Raw genomic sequence first — 20,763 nt, 5'->3', positions numbered from 1 at the left:
AGAGATAGAACATGCAACTTTCGTTTATGCAGTATAACAGGACATGAGTACCTGAAGTCCTCTTACAAATGCAAAAGACTCCATAAGCAAGCATTCAAGGTCACTTTTTAAAAACTGGAGTATTACCTACAGCAAAAAATCAGAGCTTTGACATAAATATCCGGCAAAGGGCAAAAACTATCTTCGAGCTGCTCAGAAATAATAGCAGCACCTTTCATCTCTGACCTCCTTCAAGTGAAAAGTGATCTGCATCGACTCTAAATCTGGAATACTGCCCCTCCATCCTGACTAGCTCTGCTGAACCACCCCACATTTCACCAAGGAAAAACAGAAGCTCGTTAAAAATTGTTGTTCTTCATCTTCTTTCATGATTTGAACATTGTCATCTCATTTCTACCCTCAAAACGAAAGGTGAAGGTGCTTCCCACAATCTAAGGTAAATTTTTAAAGTTTACAGACTCCCTTCCCTGCAGGTACAATCTTACTACTATATGAAGAAAGACTGTTAAACGAAAGGGTCTGAAAAAAAACCCACACTACACATTTAGTCATTTGTGTGATAATTGTTAGTGCCAGGAAAACGGCACAGAAGTGACTACAGAGACAAAAGTTTCAACACAACCCAAAACAAAGGCTGAAATTCGGCTGAGTTGATATTCCTCCGGGACTCCTGGACCCGATTCACACAGTTCAATGATTAAGCATGAAAAAAACCCCCATCGTTATGAAACTTTGCCATGATATTTAGTGACAAATAAAGAAAACAAACTATTTATATTAACCTCAAATAATCTGCATAGGCATTCCTGACACGTGGGCAAGACCTAGACAAATACACATGCTTGACGAATATTGGAATTAACAAACGGTGGTTTTGTTCATAGATGGGCTAATTATACAATAAATACCTAAACCTAAGACAAATCTTTATTCATTCAAAGATTATAAATTGTCATCTTTCAGCAGCGTAGAAGTGTTGGAACAAAGAAACACTACAGCTCAATTGTAGTGTGCGCACTTATGGTTTTAATTTGTGAACAATAAATCATTAGTTTTACTTAGTTCTGTGTACTTCTTGAACCAAAAGGTTTTAATTTTCTCATTTATATAAATAAGCTTTACACAATTCAATTTAATTGAGAGTTATATATGAAATTCCCAATGTGCTCTTCTCTAAGGGATGTGTGTTTGTCCAAATTAAAGAGCAAAGGCATTTGCGGATTATAAAGACTATTTGTTCTCCGCTGCCTGCCGTACACATGCCTGCAGACACCCTGAAAGCTTTCCTTTATTTCAGCTGAATACACAAAATTTTGTAATTTGAAATAAGATTCGAAAATCTAGTAGAAACAGAAACAACGTCCTCTTAAATAATTACTGAACTCTAGAGTCTATCCCGTGCCCGCGTGCAGTCTCTAGTGATGTGCATGGCAAACAGGGATGCAGAATAAAAATTACACATCCCTTGGTTTCATACAAATCACACGCCAACATCTGATTTTGATGCTTTTTCTGTGGTTTCTCAGTTATATCTGAAATGATCATAGGTGGTTTAGAGATGTGAGGTAATCACATGCTTGTCAACAAGTTTCAGGAGTACTTCTCTTAAAAGTAAGCTCCGCAAGCGGAATGATTTACTTCATGCTACTTCTGGAACTCCTGGCGCATTAGTTACATCGTGTTACCCCTGACAAGTAGAATGTGACAGTTCTGGTTTAGGTCTACATGCGGCCACTTCAAATCCAACAGGTTCGCTGCTTTTTTTTTTTTTTTTCTCCATCTTATAGATGTGATCTCGCTTCCCTCAGAGGTTGGCTTTGGTATCCCACAGGCACATTTGCCACATGGTTCAAGTCCAGCCAGTGCTCAGCGAGTTTTACTGCACGCGTGTCCCCAGACCTTCTGCAGCACACAGCTCTGTGCCTGCTGCCTCCACCTCGGCTCGAGTTTGATGATGAAGTAAAGACCAGATTTTCATTTTAGACTGAATGCTTACAGCCATGTCTAAAATAAACTGTTTGTAGTTTGGTGATATGCTCTATGTATTTTTACTCGTGGCTATATGTTACTGAACAAAGTTCTGGTTTTAATGCATTATTCAGCTTGTAAACTCCTGCAGGAGCATGCCATGCAAATTAAAATATCCTCTTTTACCCAAAACTTCTCCCCACTCTTTCCTGTTAGGACTTTCTGAGAGTCTTGTATGCATATACATCATAAAATTAAGCTAAAACCCCCCTGTAAACCAGGAGTTTATCCAGCCTAACAGTTATTTCACACCGCCAATTGACTTATAGATTTATTCATTCATTATTTGTATACTGCCCACCGTTTATTAGGTGCTTTATAGACCATCCATTCCCTGTGTCAGCACTACTGAAGGAATAGGTAGGTCTGTAATCAGAGTATGAACTCTCCTTAGATTTTCCCAGCTTTGATGACTTCTTTACTTGCTCCTTTACACGGGTCTCATAGTCAACAGCCTGGCTTTTTTTTTTTTTTTTTTCTTCACTAAAAGGTGCTGATTAGGTGGTCAGGCTTCATTGTTACTCCTGGTTGCACTGCAAGGCTGGTATATGTTCATGTGCTTAACTCCAGCTTCCATTTCCAAAGTTCCCATAGGGAACCAGTCAGGTACAATGAACATTTAAAGCTGGGCAGAGCTAGAACCTGATACTACCCACAGTACGGAGCATCTTAAGGCTCTTCAACACATTAAATACTCAGACTATCAGTTCTGTACCAAAGGATAACATATATATTCTTTCCTGAGTTAAAGAATAATTTCAACTGCACGAACCTAGGGCGAAATCCATCTGATGGCCATCTTTAAAGAATTATGGAAGAGGTAACTATTTCTATAATTCACTGACTTCAAAAGTATGTTTGACATTATTGTCGGGAAAATTATGTTAACCATGGATTACTGTTACAATCAAAGTATGTAGTGAGAAGTCAAGAGGCTTAGTAGTAAATTTTCAAAGCGGTGCGTGGGGATTTACCCGTTTGACTCCCATTAACGTCAATAGGAGTCGCGCGGCTAAATCCCTGTACACTGCTTTGAAAACTGACCCCTTCGTGTTGATGGACCCCTCTCTAAGAAGTTCCAGATGACCATGTAAGAATAGTAAAGAACTATTTCAGCATGTGCCCTTGTTCATTATTGTTGTTTGTACACATCTGAAAGTATTTTAATTCCTATACGCAGTGCTGTTTCCAGCATTTAGTTTATAAAATATGGATTAAGATGGGCAAGTACTCAGTAATCTGATGAAGCCATGCACATGCCCAGGTGTATATATTCATCAAAAAATTAACATACATTGCCAGCATCCAATGCACCTTACAGAGTTAATTTTTATCCACCTCGTCTATATTATTTCACAAACAGCAATTATGGCTCCACTGCTCCTATGCAACGATGCAGCTCTCATGAAATGACATCTGCCCTGTTCCTCTTTACCCCAGTCTGTCCAGTGCTCAGTCAGAAATTAAATTTGCCTCCCTTTACCACTCAATGCTGTTTCCTGTAGGGAGCAGGAAGTGCTGGTTACAGTTTTAGGGAAACATAGTTTTCCCTTAAAAAAATACCATGAACTACGATTTCATTAGAAACATCTTTTCTGGAACAGGAAGGTGATCCAGATTAGCTCGCAATCTGTTACGCCTCCAAGTGTAAGAAGGAAACCTGAAAATTCCGTTTCCACTGTGACTACTGCCAGAAAACCCCAAATACATGTAACAATTCCGTAAGGGAAAGGCATGCTTGGATTCAACTGCAGTGGAAATGTTTTAAATATAATATATAAAAAATATGCATATATTTATAAATTATACAAATTTAAGATCTGCTACAGTTTTAAACACAGTAAAAAATTCCAAATACGAAATATTTTTTAAATTGCCAAAATTCTTCTACAACATATTTTACCTGTGTCACTTACAGGTAATGCACTCATATTTTCATGTAATATTTGGAAAGAATACTTGAGTTAAGATAAACACTTAGGAATTAATTTTCTGAAACTGCCGAACTTATTTTTCTGTACAGAAACATCCTGCTCAAAATTTCAAGGAATTAATAAATTTTTTTCCCAAAGGATCTGGATTATTACAGGACATCTGCACAACTCCTTTCAAATTACTGATGCAGAGACCCAGGAAAGTCCCTTTAAGTGTATGTTGTATTCTTTTATTACATGGCAGTAACAAAGTAGAATTTCGTGAAAATGATGCACTAGCTAGAGGCAATTTGAAGTAGAAATAATAATAATGGCAAACTGAGAATCTAGAAATTTATTTTTTTTTTTTTAAATTTCCCATCTGGACAATAAAGTTCAACTATATACCCAAGTAACTACATGAAATCTCAGCTGTGTGCTGGCTGTACACAAAATACCAAACCGAAACACAACGCGGTTTCCCACCTTGAAACGGATTGTGCTAACAACTAACAAAGGGTTAGCTGCAATACTCCTGCTGAGGACAAGGAGGAAAATCCTGGCCGAACCATTGGAAGGGAGCATGTGTGGTGATCGGGCTGATTTTACAGCCGCTCGGCACAGAGGCAGCAGGCTCCCGGCTGCCTGCCCGCAGCTCTGCGGTGCCCATCTCCATCGCTCTGAGTTTTCACAGAAGTTGTGCACTTTCCTGCAGTTTTAAGCCTGTAACGCCCAATCGACGCAGTTTTGTGGAAAGGCCCTTGTCTGTGGTGCACAGGTACCAGGAGTTTACATAAGTACATAAAAGTGCTGGCAGTTTGAAACGTTAACCCCCACACCACTGCTTGTTCCGAGCCCTCTCCAGGCTTCGCAGCACGGCAGCTCAAATAAACTCAAGTGGGCTTCACCCACTTCAGGGTAAGGTCAGAGAGCTTTGTTTAGATGGCCTTGGGTGGAGGATTATGTTAAACTGGCCAACTTTGCTCTGAAGTGCTAGCAGGGCTGCTGCAGAACCAGGAAAGCCCAGCGGAGACACCGTAAGGGGCAGCTGAGAGCGATACCGCCCCAAACCCGCGTCCCATCGTGGCTAGGCAGAGATGTCACGAGAAACAGCGCAAAAAGGCTTTGAACACCTCGTAACTACACGAGAGCGTAATTGTTGTTACAGAACAGGCTCTGGTTTTGATCAGTTTTATGATTTGAAATGGAGCTCCGTTGTGATAGACATTGAACATACACGTAGCGAGGTCCAGCTCCCGCCTCACAGAACACGCTACACACACACACACACACACACACGTTATGTGTATAGTGGGGTACCTACCGTAGCATACATCCTTTCGTATTAGTGAGAGAGAAAGAATATCCTGTTAAATATGCACGCACAAAAGAGTGCAAGAAGAAAAACAGAAGTAGAAGGCTGAGAAGTGGTGGAAAACTAAATATAATTATCAGTCCCAGTTCATTAGCCGATTACCAGACCACCATCACGCTCTGCTGCGTGTGGAAAAAAGCTTGCAGACCAGAATGACCAGATTCCTCACTGCGTCTGCTCGGTGTAACTCGACTGGCAGCAGTTTGGCTGTGATTACACACATCGTAGCTTGTTTTTCATAGTATCTGTCTTCATAGCCCATATTCACGCAGTCACTTAATACACTCTCCGCTCTTACCCTCAATCGTGCTTCCCACTGCGCAACACGCACCACCTCTACGCATGGAATTTTTATTTCCATCAATGGAATGTATGAAAGGAATATAAACTAGGCCATAAAGAACCGCAACGTTGCTTAGAGACAAAAGTCTTGCTCTGGGTGCACAGCTTTCATTAGAGGGAGCAGGAAGTGCAAACATGATGTCAGAGGTACAGAGATTATCTGCATAAATTGTGTTATCATTCAGCCCAAACAAACAGTGAGGAAAGGCCAACCCCCCTCCCTCTGAAGACAATGAATAGTTACTAAATCTGACTTCTAATGAAAGCCCTTTTCAGTAAAACGCAAGATATGTACAACAGTGGATCCAGAAATGAAAATCTGTTTTAACAGCCAAAAGTCAAAAGCAGCTATAAATACAGACCTTAATTTTTTCAAGAATCCCTTAACAAAGTCTATAAAACTGATTATATCTTTAGGCCTAACTCAAGTGCAAATTCTTACTCAGAAATAAGTAACAGCCCTGCAAGTATTGCTCGGAGACCAGTACAGGAACAAAGAACAAGAATACAGCGTACTGGTTCGAAGCCTACCGTGGTGGAATATGAATTACATTGCATTTAGAATAAACAATCAATGAGGCAGCAGAAGCCTCAGCTACGTGTCCATTTTTCTGAGAGAGAAACAATTTCCAGAAGCGGTCAGAGTGGGATACAGAAACACTGCATCATTCCTTTTAACACAACAGAAATGGTCTTTGATCATTTAAAAGCCAATTGCAAAGATCTGTCTTCAAAACCTCCTATTGGAGGTTTAATAGCAAAGAGGTGCAAGTACACTTACCAGCAACACTATAGTAAAGTAGAGACTTTTGTTTTAACAAAATCTATATTTATACGATTACATTTCCTATGGTTGAGGGCAGCTGTAATTAATGGATTTCCCTCCTTCCCCTAATGCAGTCATTTGTCAATTTAAACAGAGAATGTCCAATCAATTTTGATGTATTTAGTAAGCAATTTGTCAAAGAGTACTGCATACCAGTTTATATATTAATTCTTGTCATTGGTCTGCTTCTGACAACTGCAGGTCTTCTCCATAAAATTGGTCCTGATGAGCCAAAACTCTTGCCTGGAATGTGAAGGTGCCCTTTCCAGATCCAGAGGAGAGAAATCGTATCTCATTTTATTCATTACCTTTTGGGGGCTGGTTTTGGCCTGATTTCAAGTATTTTTCATTAATGTGTTAATTGTCCACGTTTCAGATATCTCAACTACAGTCCACTCCTTCGGTGCAATGAAAAAGTGAATTCAAAGAGGAGGGGTAAGGAATAAAGGAAATGAAAAGTAAGAAATGAGGATGGAAGACTTTCTGCTGTTGTGCAAAGTTACCTGCTTTCACTGCAATTCCATTATGTATCATGTGCATGTCTGGTTGAATTCAAACATGAGAAAAAGGAAGGTACAGAAGCCAGACTAAGGAAACTTGAGTCACGTTGATCAAATATGTAAGACTTTGGGTCACGGTAAGAGAGAGAAAAGTATTCAATAGATAAAAAACCCCTGTGCATGTCCTGGACATGAAAAGTACATCTTAACAGCATGCTTCCAGAGTTTATACTACTAGAAGCATCTTAATTCCGAAATCCTAACCAGCAGGAACTAAGTAGTATTTAAAGAATAAGTAATGATGAAAGGTGGCAGTTCTCTGAAGAAAGCCAAGTCCTTTAGACTGCAAGTTCCTGTGGACACCAGACACCCTCCTCTGTATGCACACAGCGGCTCTCACAGCCCCCCTCCCACTGCCAGGGACCAGGTGATGGTACTTATGTTACAGGAGGAATCATCTAGGAAGAATAAACTGGGACTTATATTTCCTTTCTCTGTCGTGATTAGATTTAGGACTTGCTCAGAAGACAGGTAAATAAAGAGGGAATACGAGACACACAAATAAGGTAAAATATTACGTATTAAATCTGAGAAGGGTAGGAGAGAAACGTCCAGCACCCAACACCCAGCACTGAAGGTCTGAGGACTGTAATACATCCAGGACGAACTCTTCCAAAAACCAAAAGTCTGAAACGTGCTCTGTCAGGAGGCGAGGAGATTCTCAGGACTGGTTAATTTTGACTCTGACCAACTGTAAAAACCCTGCAAGAGTTAGGAGCAGGATACCGAGGCTTCCTTCAGGCCAGCAGGTTGTGGAATTTAACATGCAAGTTCACTTTCAAGTCATGAACTTACAGAAAGGTCCGAATCTCTTGCTACCCACTTTCTCACCTCCCTACACCAGCTGCGGCTGCGCTAGAGCGCTCAGGTAGAGACGAACAGCCAAGTCTGGTCCAGGTTTCTGCAGCAGATGTCACAGATGACCTCAAAGCAATGAAACAGCTGTGCTAATCCACTTACAAATGCCCTTGGGATAAAGGTCTTGGACACTTGTTGTACAAAATATTTCTTCAAACAATGGTTCCTTGTTACTTCCTTATTAGCTGCGAGTGTAACTTTAAGATTCTTTAAAAAATATTAAAAGCTGAACAGTGTGTCAGTAACTCATCACAGTATTTGTGGAATATTCTATCACAAGAACTTGCTGGCCGCCTTTATATTTTTCAGGGACTAAAGGAAGATTTTAGTCCTGTGTTTTGGCATCAAACTGCATATTTATGAAAACCTGCGGAGTACAGCCCTCCAACCAGACCGCCAGACGTTTCATTGTTCTGCCCGTCTGCTGACAGAGGTACTCTGTGCTAAAAAGCACACTGAGTATTTTTCAATGACCCAGGGGGCAAAGGTCACTTATTATAAATGGATAATGAGACCTAATGCAATGTTCTGAGTGTGGACAAAGAAAGGGTCTATCCATACCCCCTTGTGACTTGGTCATTCAGGCTTTTATTTCCCCTGCACACTTAATGGAGCCAAACAATTGGCAGAAATGCTATACAGAAACTGAGAGAAACTGCTGTATTCTACCTCTGATAGACAGATACAAATAGTGACCCTGAAACGGCGCCAGAATTCCTCTTACCACTAACGTGGCAGACAGATGTAACATTCACCCTAAACCCCTATTTAGCCATTTGCTGGCAATTAAACTTACTGACGGAAGCGATAGCACATCAAACCGCAGGCTTCAGCTAACGTCACCCCATTACTTTACTGCAGGTAAGCAGAGCCAGATCGCTTCGGTTGAGCGTGTATTTAATGGGGGAAAGCTAACAGGTTGCTTGGACTCTTTTGTGTGAATCCTGGTTTGACTCCATTTTTTTCCGAAAGTTCATTGAGTAGCTTCAGAGAGAATAAATTCAGAAGACAAAACTTCAGAGAAGATTGGACATACACAGAATTCTCAATGCTTTTACTATGTTCTCTAGACTCTGCTTTGTCTTTATTATTCTATTTTTCTTTACATTCCACACCCATCTTAACAAATTCCTATTGCGTGTATTAAAACCTGGATTAAAATTCTTCGCTGTAATTCAAATACTACAGATTTATTATTTTGTTGGAATACAGCTACCACTCGTTCTTCATCTTTTAAAATGTTTCCCATACAAAAACCATTTGAAACACATTGTATTTGAGTCGTTAATGAAATACACGGAAGTGAACCACATCCACCCCTGATCTCAGGGATCAACGTGATCTGCGTAAACCAGCACTGATGCTCACAGAAAAGACTTCTGTTCAGACTGTATCTATGCAGTGCACTGCTTTTAATTTCAACAGAAACTACAGAACAGACAAGCTACTTCTACAAAGTATCCAAAATTCTCCAGACAGCATTCTGTCTCTTAGACCCATACTGCACACTACACACAATAATTTATATATTTATAGGTTTGATAGCATGCAGGGGAAATAGCTGAAACCAATATGGATGAGAAAGACATCTAAAACTAGAGCAGAGAATGTGGGGAGGGCAAGGGGGGTGGGGGAAGAAGTCTGGCCCCAAGAGGCAAGCTGCAAGGACTCGCAAACACAGGTAGTGTCTGTGAATTACAGCTAATTTTGGAGACCGTTTCAAGACTACTCAGTATTGCTGTTTTCCCTGAAGACGTTACGTTTTGTAGACTCGTTAGAAATTCTGCAAAGCAATAAATAGCCTTGACAGCCCTACAGAACAATAAATGCACACAGCAATGGACTGTAAGCAAGTATTCTTTTATCCTAAGGCTTTGTTTTACGCAGATATTTTGCCTGCTAACAGCCCACGAGGATATATATTAAAGGAAAAGGGTTGTAACTCCACCTCCTTGGTGGCAGGAAACGGAGTATGTTCTACCTTGCAAACATGTCCACCTAAACATGACTTACTGAAAGACTGAGCCTGTTTGTCTTTTCTACCTCCTTATCATAAAAGTTATTTAATGTCATGATCAGCAACAGGTGCATAAGCAATGGATAAAAATATAAATATCAAAATGAATCATCAGCAACATAAGCAGACTATGTGGCAGCAGTTACCTTAAATTACAATATGAAATTAGACCTATGCTCTATAGTTAATAGTGTCTATTAAAGGCTTTGATATAAACTACAAATATATTTGTTGTCCTGATTGTACTCAATGCTTCAAAATATTTATACGAAAATTTAAGTGTAGGCTTGTACATTTAAACACACTCATTTGAAGAGTGATCTATATTTGTAGAGTAAAATATTACACAACCAAAATACATTCTTGCAACAACCTTTTACCTCAAAGCACAACTCACACACCCAAAAGTCAAAGTAAAATAACGCAGGAATCTAGCAAAAAATTGGAGCCAAAAGGCACATCTAACACAGTGTTGTGTGCTGTTAATTACTTTGTCATATTCTTTTCTTCCTTTTTCTACGCAGCATGGAAAAAGGAAGACCCTAACCTTGTAGGCTACCACAACATTTTGAGCCCTGAGTACATGCAACAGATGGAGAGGTAGCAGCAACAGATCTAACTGGCACCAGTGCCGCTTTTACCAGTCCCATTCAGACACGCTGTCTTTTGGCCCAGATGTCCACTTTCTGCATTTTAAAATGCCTGTGTCACGTAACATGCTGGCATTAGCTGCACTGACAACTGTGCAGAGGGTTCAGTTTCCCCACGAGTACCTTTACATGTGCCAAGAGTTGCTCCCTTGTGAAACTTTGACTGTTATATCACTTTGATCTTGACTACCCCCTAGATAAAAAGAGACTTGCTACTCACCCTTAATATTCTTTGCTTTTTTGAGTTGTCAAATTAAAAAATAACATACTCATTTACCTATAAAACCAATATAAAATACATGGATTTATATCTATATATAAAACATACCTATATCACGTATCTACAGATATAGAAGTGTTTCTGAATAAGCAATGCCACGGGTATTGGCTCCCCACGAACGACGTGGCTGGGTAAGACAGAGGATGAGGCAGGTGGGCAGCTGTCCCTGGCAGCGATGCCAAGGCTCCCGAGGGAAGCAGCTGTCTGAGACACTGACTGGAAGTAGCCCAGCAATCAGGAGTTCCAGGGGAGAGGGAAAATGCACATGCACTCGCTTGTCACCGAGTCCTGAATTCACAAGAGGAAACGGCTAAAAGCATGTGAAGAAATGAGGTGAAGAAACCCCGAAGGCTTTAGGGGATCTAGCGGGTCACACTTGCAGGGCCTGCCAAGCACTCCCATTTTGGCGACGTGATGGCCTCACAATTTTGATTCCTATCAAAAAGAAACTATATTCGCTACTCTACCATTACTACCACAGCTGGTTACACGATGCCCTAATTCTGGAGTAGGACATGTACTGAAATAAATGAGGGTTGAAAAAACAACTCAGAAAGACACACTTGGCTTATAATGCACACGTAAGACAAGACAAAAAGTTGTCAGCTACTCACAGCCAGCAAGAAGATACTGGTAGTACTGCACAGCATCTGCAGCCAGGAGCAGTGGATGGTTTGCGTTAAATGGTGGTTGGAGTTCATTCCACTGAGGAGTTCTGAGGTAAAACACAAGACTATTAATATTTAAGCTAATACAGAGAATGTAAATCAGTGTTTCTGTCATCACATGTAATTAGCTATACAAGCTCACAAAATGTTTGTAATTATTTAAATTAGCTTGTTCAAACACTGCAACACACCACAGGCGGTTGAGCAGCATGACCAAATCACGCAGATTGTGAGGCCAAGACAATACTTGTTTGTTGACTGCAGCATGTATTGCGCAAAAAAAAAATATGATGAAGGCGGTTTAGATTAAGTTGGTAAATATGTTTAGGACCATTGTATGTCATGCTGACGTTCTATAAACACACAACAGAAACTGGGGAACTTTTCTGTTCTGTTAACTAGCATTGCTTTGATACTGTAAAGCCATTGAGCGTTTACAAACTGTGAAAATAAAGCTGTGTAAAGTTATGGACTATTGATCCAATTAGAATTTTCAATTCCATTACAACCTACTCATTTCAACAATAATGGTCTAGAAGTCTGTGTTGTAATTTTAATTAGGGTGGGCCATTCCTAAATAGCTTGGTAAATCAAGTATTGATCAATCTAGTCCAGCCATAAGCGGCACTAAGGAATATAGGAGCCAAGAAAAATCGATAGAAAAATATTTTAAAACGTCAAAAGCACTGACAACACTTTCTCATCAATTTTTGTTTACTTTCTTCCACATGTCAGGAATAATTTCTTCAGCTATCTTAAGAAATGCTACCTTCAGCTACTTACAGGATAACTTGCCTAATTTTTGCAATTTGCAATGCTTCATCGTGGAAACCTCACTCATGTCTCATGGCCGAATTCTCTATTTTAACACTATTAAAATAATTGTTTCTAGCCCCGATATAAAAAGCTAAATTACAATCTGCTCATTTAAAATCACCAACTGATAAGGATCTCTATTGATCCATAAATATGTTCACGTAGCCCCACATCTTTGGAAGGATTTCAATGGTTAGCTCCCGTTTGGACACATAAGCACTAACAGAACTATATGAAAAGGCAGGCTTGAAATTGCTACCCAGAGTCCTCTCTTTCAACAAAAATACTTTAATGAGAGTCTTTAAGATAAAAATACAGGTGAAAATCATGATGTGGTTCATTCACCCCTCCTCCCGAAAAAGTCACAACTGTTTTGTGGACAAAAAGAAGAAGAAAAAGGAATGAGCTACCTAACCAACGTCCAGCTGGCTCTTGGGCACGTCATCATTTCCAGAGGTGTGTCATCGCTGATCTTCGGCGCAGTGCTGAGCGGACGCGGTTCCAGTACGTGCTCCACCAGGCTACCATAACAACTGATAATGTACAACGACTCCACTACAAACTGTTTTGATTGATCTATTCGCAAGAAGAAAGAAAATCTTATTGCAATAGCACAGTGGAAACAGAAGACTACTAATTTTTTTTAAGTTTCTTGCCTTCGCATGCTTGCAGTCAAAAATGGGAATTAGAAGTGAAAGGGCTGTAGAGACAAAGAGCAAATTGTACAAAGCACACAGTTTCCCCCTTGTTTCAAAAAAATACAAATATCTCATATAAGAGAAGGTGGAACAGAGTTTCTCACCAAGGTGTGTTCAGGTAATTACACATTGCCAACATACGTTTGTACATTCGCTTTAGCACAGTGTTTCGCTTTTACCTCATGGCTTTTTCAGTGAAACTTCACACAGCATCTTTGCATTAAATTATCCAAGTTTGGTTTCTGTCATTCTATCATAATAAAAGATCAGTGATTTATGTCACGAATTAAAATTTCTTGTAAATTGTCCTATTTACCAAAATCACCCCAACCATGTTCCCAAAAACCTCCATTGTCACTGAGGCTAAGGAACAAAACCTACAGATGAGACCCATCTGCTCAGAAGTTATCACAAAATGAGAAAATAAAATAGAGAATTTATACTTAAATGCAAGTGCTATTTTTGTAACATACCAACCTTTTTCTCTTTTCAGACCAGGATTGTTTGCAAACCATGACCGTGATGATCCAAAGACTGCGGCAACACAAAACTCTCCTCCCACAGACTTACTGGGTGAAATCTGTGGAGCTGGTTTGGATTTGCTTAACAAAAGAACAAAATCAAATTATGAAAGTTAATTCTCCAAAATTAAGACGTCCCTTGCTTAACAGTCATCCTAAGATATTAATTCAGAAGTGGTGAATTATCTGCAGTTCCCGTAAGATTTAGCAGGATTTACAGATGCTTCGTGTTTCTCAATAACAGGTCCCAAATTCCCCTGGCTCACTGCACTCATTAACTTGAAGAACAGCGCTGGGCCATAATGGAGAATTAGTTGGACTGTTTAAAAGACCCAATATTGAATATTTGCATCCAATATAAACAACTCTAGAAGTGAATACAAACGTTTATAATTGTAAGTCCTTTGGGAATGAAAATATAGATTCTGGGTCAGTCATTCTAAGTGGTTGATATTTTCATGTATTTTCCAAAGAAAATAATAATGATAATAATAATGATAATAATGATGATGATGATAATAATAATAATAATAATAATAATAATAAATAAAACTAATCATAATGCTAAGTGCTGATCGGTTGTATCTCAGCACAGTCCTGATGCCGGTGAAAGCACTAGGATAAACGTGACATGGGCAAAAGGGTGAGAAGGAACAACATGCGGAGGATACAGGGAAAGGGAAACAATGCATACACTCGTGAGCTACGTGTTAAAACAAATCAGTAATTTTATCACGTAAAAAGAGATTAGGATCCACCCTCCTGTGAAACTCCACCATGTGCATGTAGCAGATACGGTGGTTTATAACTGCGTTTCACTGAAGCAGCATTTACTGTTCCTCCTTACAGGAATCTGAAGAGACATTCTGCTTTGTATGAGCTCAAAGCCGTGTTCAGAGCATTGCCCATTTCCTCAAATCATTAAACCAGGATTTCACCCTTTCCTTAAGATAAATGCTGCTTTGAAAAGTTCATGCAGGATTTCTCCTTCTCCATGTTCCCTTTTTTCCCGTCTTTTTAATGGAATTATTTAATATTTCTCTGTAGTGTATCTGACTGCTCCCCTCTCTTGCTAACCTCTCTCTCCTTTCCTTTTTCCTTCTATTAATTTCTTGTTCCACATGATATCAGCCTGTGATTACGCCATCACATTGACTTGGTCATTTTTAAGTAATGATCTTCCAGCTCTGAGAAGTGTATGTGTGCGTGGATGTATGTGCAAACAAATCACTGCAAGCATTATGAAGGAATTAAGCAGCAGAAAAATATTTTTCAACAGCACAAAGCAATTCAAACACTACGCATAATTATAATGGCGTTTAATACATACTACTCTTTTTTGTTAATGACAGATTACTCGTATACAGGTGAAGTGGTTCAACAGAACGAACCAATAGGGATATTAAAGCAAGAACAGATTGTAAATCAACATAATGCAAAAATAACATAAGAAAAGCAAGTTAAACCAAAATGGTTCTGTTAGGTGGGCTTGTCCAAAACTCCTGCACCTGGCTGCAGAGACAGCACCTGTCCAAAGGTCTCGGTCCCTTACAGCTCAGCCCTGATCTCGCTGAAATAAATAGCAAAGCTCACACTGATCTCAAACACTTCATTTCCTTCCAACAACCAGCTCTAGTGAGTGACAGGTGGAAAATAAGCACATGGTTAAAAACGTAGAGCCTCCATCATCACTGTCATGCAACCTGAAACATTTCAAATGGCCCTCGACTTGAACTCACCTAAAGCAGCAAACACCTTTTGCGCAGCAAACTGGAAATGAGGTCAGTTATGAAAATGGGAAAAAAAAAGACTAATTGTTTGCAATCCCACTGTATTTTCAGCCAGGTTTCTGGAGGGATTTACAGAAAGTGTAATTGAGCTCCCCAACACCTCGTGCAGTATTATTGTGCCAGTTTTACAGATGGACTCGCTGAAGCACAGAGGGGCTAAAGCCACCTGCCATAAATCACACACGTGGCAAACCTACGTCACACCTTTCATTTAGAAGGAAAAAGAAAAAAAAAAAAAAAAAGGACCTTTCAAAATGAATTCCATTGCACTGACCAGAGTCAAGGGAAACATTCAGACAAACTTTCACGGACTTAGATCAGTCCTGAAGCTCTCGTACATGTAGGAGAAGCTGGAATGTCCCAAAAGAGCAATTGGAATTTATAGTAACTCTGATATTGAACCACCACAAAGCACTTAATATCCAACTGTTAAAATTACAGCTACAGATTACTGGGTCAGAAATCTGTGTTCCAAAAAAGTCCTGGCTATGGATATATTATCTTGCTTGCAGTGGCATTTCACAATCTATATTAGAACATTTAAATTTATGTTAATATAGTATTTATTAGCTGCTCAGAAAAAATCAGATTTCTTCCATTTTGAAGTCATCATCTGTCACAGAAACAGTATTTTTAACCAGTTCTGTAAGAACCTGTGTAGCAGTAACTATTTTTAGCTCTCATCTTCCAATATTCATACACGAATATTCCTTCAAAAATGAAAATGTATCCAATAATTAGAGTCTTGTTACCTACTGATCTATACTTCAATCAATAAATGATTGCTTTTAATATAGAACATGATTGTTCAGGACAGTGTTACCCGTCAGTCAGTACAAAGAAGCTACGAGTACAGATACGATTCAGCCATATTCACTTCCTCTTCAGAGCTCTTGAAAAAGAGAATCTTTCTATACTGTGCTAATACTCTTAATATTCTGAATTCTTACTCAACACAATCTGAGGTTATTAAAATAAAGTGGAAAAAAAATTTGGAGCAAATGCTACTCTCAACTACAAACTGGAGTAAACTTCTACAGAGACATAATTGACTTAAATTTCTTTGAGCCTTTAAGCAGAAGGGATTTGGTACTCTCAACACATTTTTGCAGGGTTCTCCACACTCTTAGTCCCAAGCCCAACGCTCAACCAAATCCAGTTATAAACAGCCTTAGAGGAAATGGTCTAAGCTACATTCTATTTACATCACGTCTTTAAGATGTACATCTTTCGAGGCATGCATTTAAGTGTTGGTTTCAGTGCCAAAACATTTTCCCTTCAAGAATGATGTTTTGTAGACAGAAAGAGCAAACCTTGTAAAACACGATTACTCATGTGGTTAAACTTAGTCCTGCTAAAACATAAAGACAAACAACAACAACAAAAATGACTAGTGCATCATATTGGTTTCGACATATTTCTGAAAAAACTGCCGAGATGTCAACAAGTCTATTCTGAAAACTATTCTAACTAAGGAATCTTTCACTTTACCACCATTTTACTTTATCCCTGGGTTTTCATCAATACATTCCAACTCAAATTTCTTTCCTTCAGTAAACCTCAAAAGCCCAGTTATTTTCAGTAACAGTAATGCCATTAGAAAAATATATTTTCATGTCATTGTGATATTTTAACAACTTGGAAACTATAAATCCTTATTATTATGTGGATGCAAACACCCTCTCAGTTTTATAAATGATAACAAAACAATAATGTTGAAGGTAGGTGGTGAATGACTTGTTTCTGCTATGAACTCCTGCTCTTTACTTACTCTTAGCCTGTCAGCACTTCATAAATTATCCCAAGAACTGAAATTAAGGCACAATTGGCCTCACTTTTAAAAACAGTTAATTTTAAAAAAAAAAAATCTTCACAATGTACTAACTTTCAAAAGATTGTACCACATTTCTACTGAAAGGGGTCGTGATGCAGGAAGAAGTGCTTGTTGGGAATCAACACTAAAAACCAGAAAGTGAAGCTAACGGGATCAAAATGTTCACCCTTACGATGTGAATCTTCCACATTAGAAACAACAGCACTATATTTAAGACTTAAGGAGGATAAAAAGACAGCAGCACACTTCTTCCTGTCTGGGTCCACCCAACTGTATAACTACACTAAGAATTCCATGAGACACAGCAGTACTTTTATCCCAATTGTATCTGTGCAGAAACCCTAAGCAGGAGGACAATAGCAATAAAACCCCCTTCCAATTACGTCGTTTTTGTTCCGCTATAAATTTAACAAGAGCTGTGCCTCATCTGAAGACCATGTTCCTGTCATTTCAGTTACCAGCAGTTGACATTCACCTACCCCAGCTGAAGTCAATGACAAAGTCACCTACCAAAAATCAAGTTAATCCCAAACTCCAGCTAAATACCACAGTATTTGGGGAAATTTGTGTTGTTGATAAATAATTAACTCCTCTAACATAATTTTGGAAGATTATTTCTATTTTAAATGCAGAAGCACTGAGATGCCGATGTATCTATGTCCAATGAAAAACATACGTGAGCATTTTCTACTGAAACGGCACAAAAAGTGATGGGAGCAAAATAAAGAAGCAAATGAAGACATTACTTTGTCAGATCTTAAAAAGAAACAAAGACACTCAGCATTAGCATGCAAGTTCTTTCATGTTGACAATGAAGAAAAGATTAAGAGCTACTGAAACAATGCAGTACTACCACTTGTTGACTTTTGGAACGAATCAAACTCTGCCATCATGGAAATGTTTTGTGTTAGGTCGTTATAAAGATCATGACTAATTTTAACTAGTTTTAATTTTTTATTAATATTCATTTTTCTACTTTATATAAGAAAGAATTAATAAGAATTCATATCATTAAATATTTTGAAAACGATAGGCAACTATGAAAAGCAGAGGATACAGAGTACAGTGATGAGTGTTCCTCAAAGAGCTTTATGTCTCATAAAATACTGCTGGCTCTTAAATTTCTTTTAAGTTCATAGCCAAACAAGTGACATGGCTTGAAAAAAAAAAAAAATTGCACGTATAATGTACTGCTTTACAAATTCTAATATTACCAATCAAACGGTAAGAGTGCAAAGACTGAGAATCACACTGGTTTTGTACTCCCAATGAATAGGCTTCAAATACATCAGATTCATAAAACCAAAAGCACTTATCCACAGCTCCACTGCTAAGCTCACTGAAATGGAAACATGTATGATTTCTGAAGGTTAAAGTTTTATCTAGACTACGGGAGCAGCACCAAAAGTATCAGGAGAAAAATACTGCGTGAAATTTGACATTACACATAAAATTACTGAAAAAGTGTATCCGTCTCAAAAGACATATATTTTAATTAATTTACCATTGTGTACAAGAAAAGAAAGACATGTTTCCCATTGTCAGATCGGGAATAAAGCAAGAAGCAGCAAGGAAAGAAATGGTAGGCCCCTCTATTGGCCAGGCAGCAAGCTGTCAAATCTCCTTTCATTCTGTTTACATAATTTTAGGTCTCATTAAGGCCTTAATGGAAACAACATGATTTCTCTCTCCACCCAAAGTGTGTTTTTTATCCTAATTTCTCTGTAGGCTAGTAAAGACCATATTTTTGAGCTAGCACTAGCATTAAACAAACCACAAAAGAGCCTTGTGAAAGACAGGCAACAATTTTTGAGACTATTTCATATATTCCCCACTTTAATCTTGGCCTTTTAATCTTGCCTCAATCTAAAATAATTTCTGGTTGACAAGCGTCTCTGCTCCTTCTTGCAGGGGGCAACTGACACATCCATTTGCTAAGACAATCCACTTTCAAAAGTCTTCTTCCAGAGCCTTTTCAGTTCCTCGATCACCATCAGATGAAGTACTTGGGTGTAATGTAAAATACATTGCAAAATATTTCTTAGGAAGACTGCTTCAGTAACCAAATATTCTCCAGGAATAAGGCAACGTCACCGTCTTTCCTTTAGCGTGACATTTAGTCCTCTGCTTTCCCTGCCTGGTACAGCTCCCAGGTCCCTGCCCAGCTGTCCTCTGCCATTCTCTTAAGGCTGTATCCTAAGGAAGCGCTTAAGAAGTTCTTTCTGTTGAAGATAGTATTTCGATGAGACATTAGGGGGTGATACATGTGGAACAAACTTCTAGTAGTAGAAACAAGAGGCACATACAAATATTCTAACAGATACTGATAAGATATAGCTCAGAAGTATCCTTGGCTAAACTTAAAAAAAAACCCAACAAAACAAGCCGAAAAAACTCCTAGCTGAAAGTCACTAAATTTTCTAAGGATGTTGGAAGTTGTTCAAACTCCTTCCATTCTTGTTGCCTAAAACGTCAACCACCTAACCCCCATCTCATTATAAAAAGGTGACGGGAGGTTATGAAGCACTATGTGAATACTGAACCAAGCACCAACACGGGGAAACTCGTTAAAACTTGTTTCTTCTTCTGTCTGTATTGTTGTAACATGCTGAAATTTTACATATTAAACCCCAAACCCCTTATTATTTCAAATACCCTTTTAATTGAACTATGTTTTTATTTTTTCTCAAGCGTGATAAGCTGCTTTTTTTTTTTTGCAGTGCCCGTTTTACTTGCTTCATCTCTCTTACTGCAGTACTTTACTGTCTACTCCTTGCTAATCTGGTTTATTTTCAAGAAGTCATCATTGATATTTTCCGTCTGTAAGCACCTTAGTGCTACAATAATAAAGCAATATAAATATATATATATATATATATATATATATGATTGTTTTGGAAAAATATTGCAATCATTTTTGCTCACTGGGAAATAATTTATTTTTTCAACTTCTCTGCTACTTAAAAATTCAATACCCTCTCAAAGGTAAAGAAGAAGAAGAAGAAAAAAAAAGTGAATGCATTTCTTTGACAATGCTTGATGGTGAACACACATCCATAGTTTAATAGTGAAATTACGCAGTGCTTCCACCTATGGATCAGCCATGCAAGTAAACAAATTTAAAAAAAAAAAAAAAATTAAACCAAAATTAAAAATTCTAAGCACAGAGTTATTTTCAGTGAGGACAGCGAATGAATTATAGGCATGCTGGGTTTGAACTGGGAACTCACCATGGAGCTTTTATGGAAAAACATCCTGCTCCAAACAGGTAAGGTCTTCACGTAAAGGGGAAAAATGCACAGAAATTAGATGACAACTCCATTACCAACAAGTACACTGTATATCATGCTATTAAGATTTATGCAGAAGGTAAACAAACTAAGTTTTTATAACCGTTCATGATGCCCTGAAAGAGATGTAGATCCCTAAGGTAACCAGCATGCTGACGCTCCCAGCCAACTGCTCACGTGAAGGGTCCCACTGACAAGGCAACACCCACAGAAGCAGGAGCTGGTGGGCGAGGCTCTTCATGCACAACTGCTGTGACAAACGAATGCACCAGCTGCAAGCGGGCTTTAACGTTAGAA

General features: G+C 38.7%; 1 protein-coding gene across 8 annotated transcripts in view; it reads right to left on the bottom strand.

Moving 5' to 3' along the window:
* The window catches only part of BCAS3 (BCAS3, microtubule associated cell migration factor), a 371,871-nt gene that overhangs the window by 207,821 nt on the left and 143,287 nt on the right, over nucleotides 1-20,763 (bottom strand). For 6 of the 8 annotated variants that reach the window (XR_003399716.1, XM_026861420.1, XM_026861422.1 and 3 more), the window contains exons 16-19: nucleotides 20,407-20,451; nucleotides 13,509-13,633; nucleotides 12,744-12,909; nucleotides 11,464-11,564 (exon numbers count right to left, since the gene is read on the bottom strand). Coding sequence is in view for 7 of the 8 variants with exons in the window: in XM_026861420.1 (XP_026717221.1) it covers nucleotides 11,464-11,564; nucleotides 12,744-12,909; nucleotides 13,509-13,633; nucleotides 20,407-20,451 (437 nt within the window). In the remaining variant the exon portion in view is untranslated. The remainder of the gene's footprint in view (nucleotides 1-11,463; nucleotides 11,565-12,743; nucleotides 12,910-13,508; nucleotides 13,634-20,406; nucleotides 20,452-20,763) is intronic. The other 2 variants (XM_026861421.1, XM_026861423.1) reach the window with 1 other exon arrangement.

Source organism: Athene cunicularia (assembly GCF_003259725.1).
Source record: "Athene cunicularia isolate RWA chromosome 19 unlocalized genomic scaffold, athCun1 chr19_part1, whole genome shotgun sequence".
Lineage (NCBI taxonomy): Eukaryota > Metazoa > Chordata > Aves > Strigiformes > Strigidae > Athene > Athene cunicularia.
The sequence above is the reverse complement of the archived record's forward strand: the minus strand, read 5'-3'. Positions and strand labels throughout refer to the sequence as shown.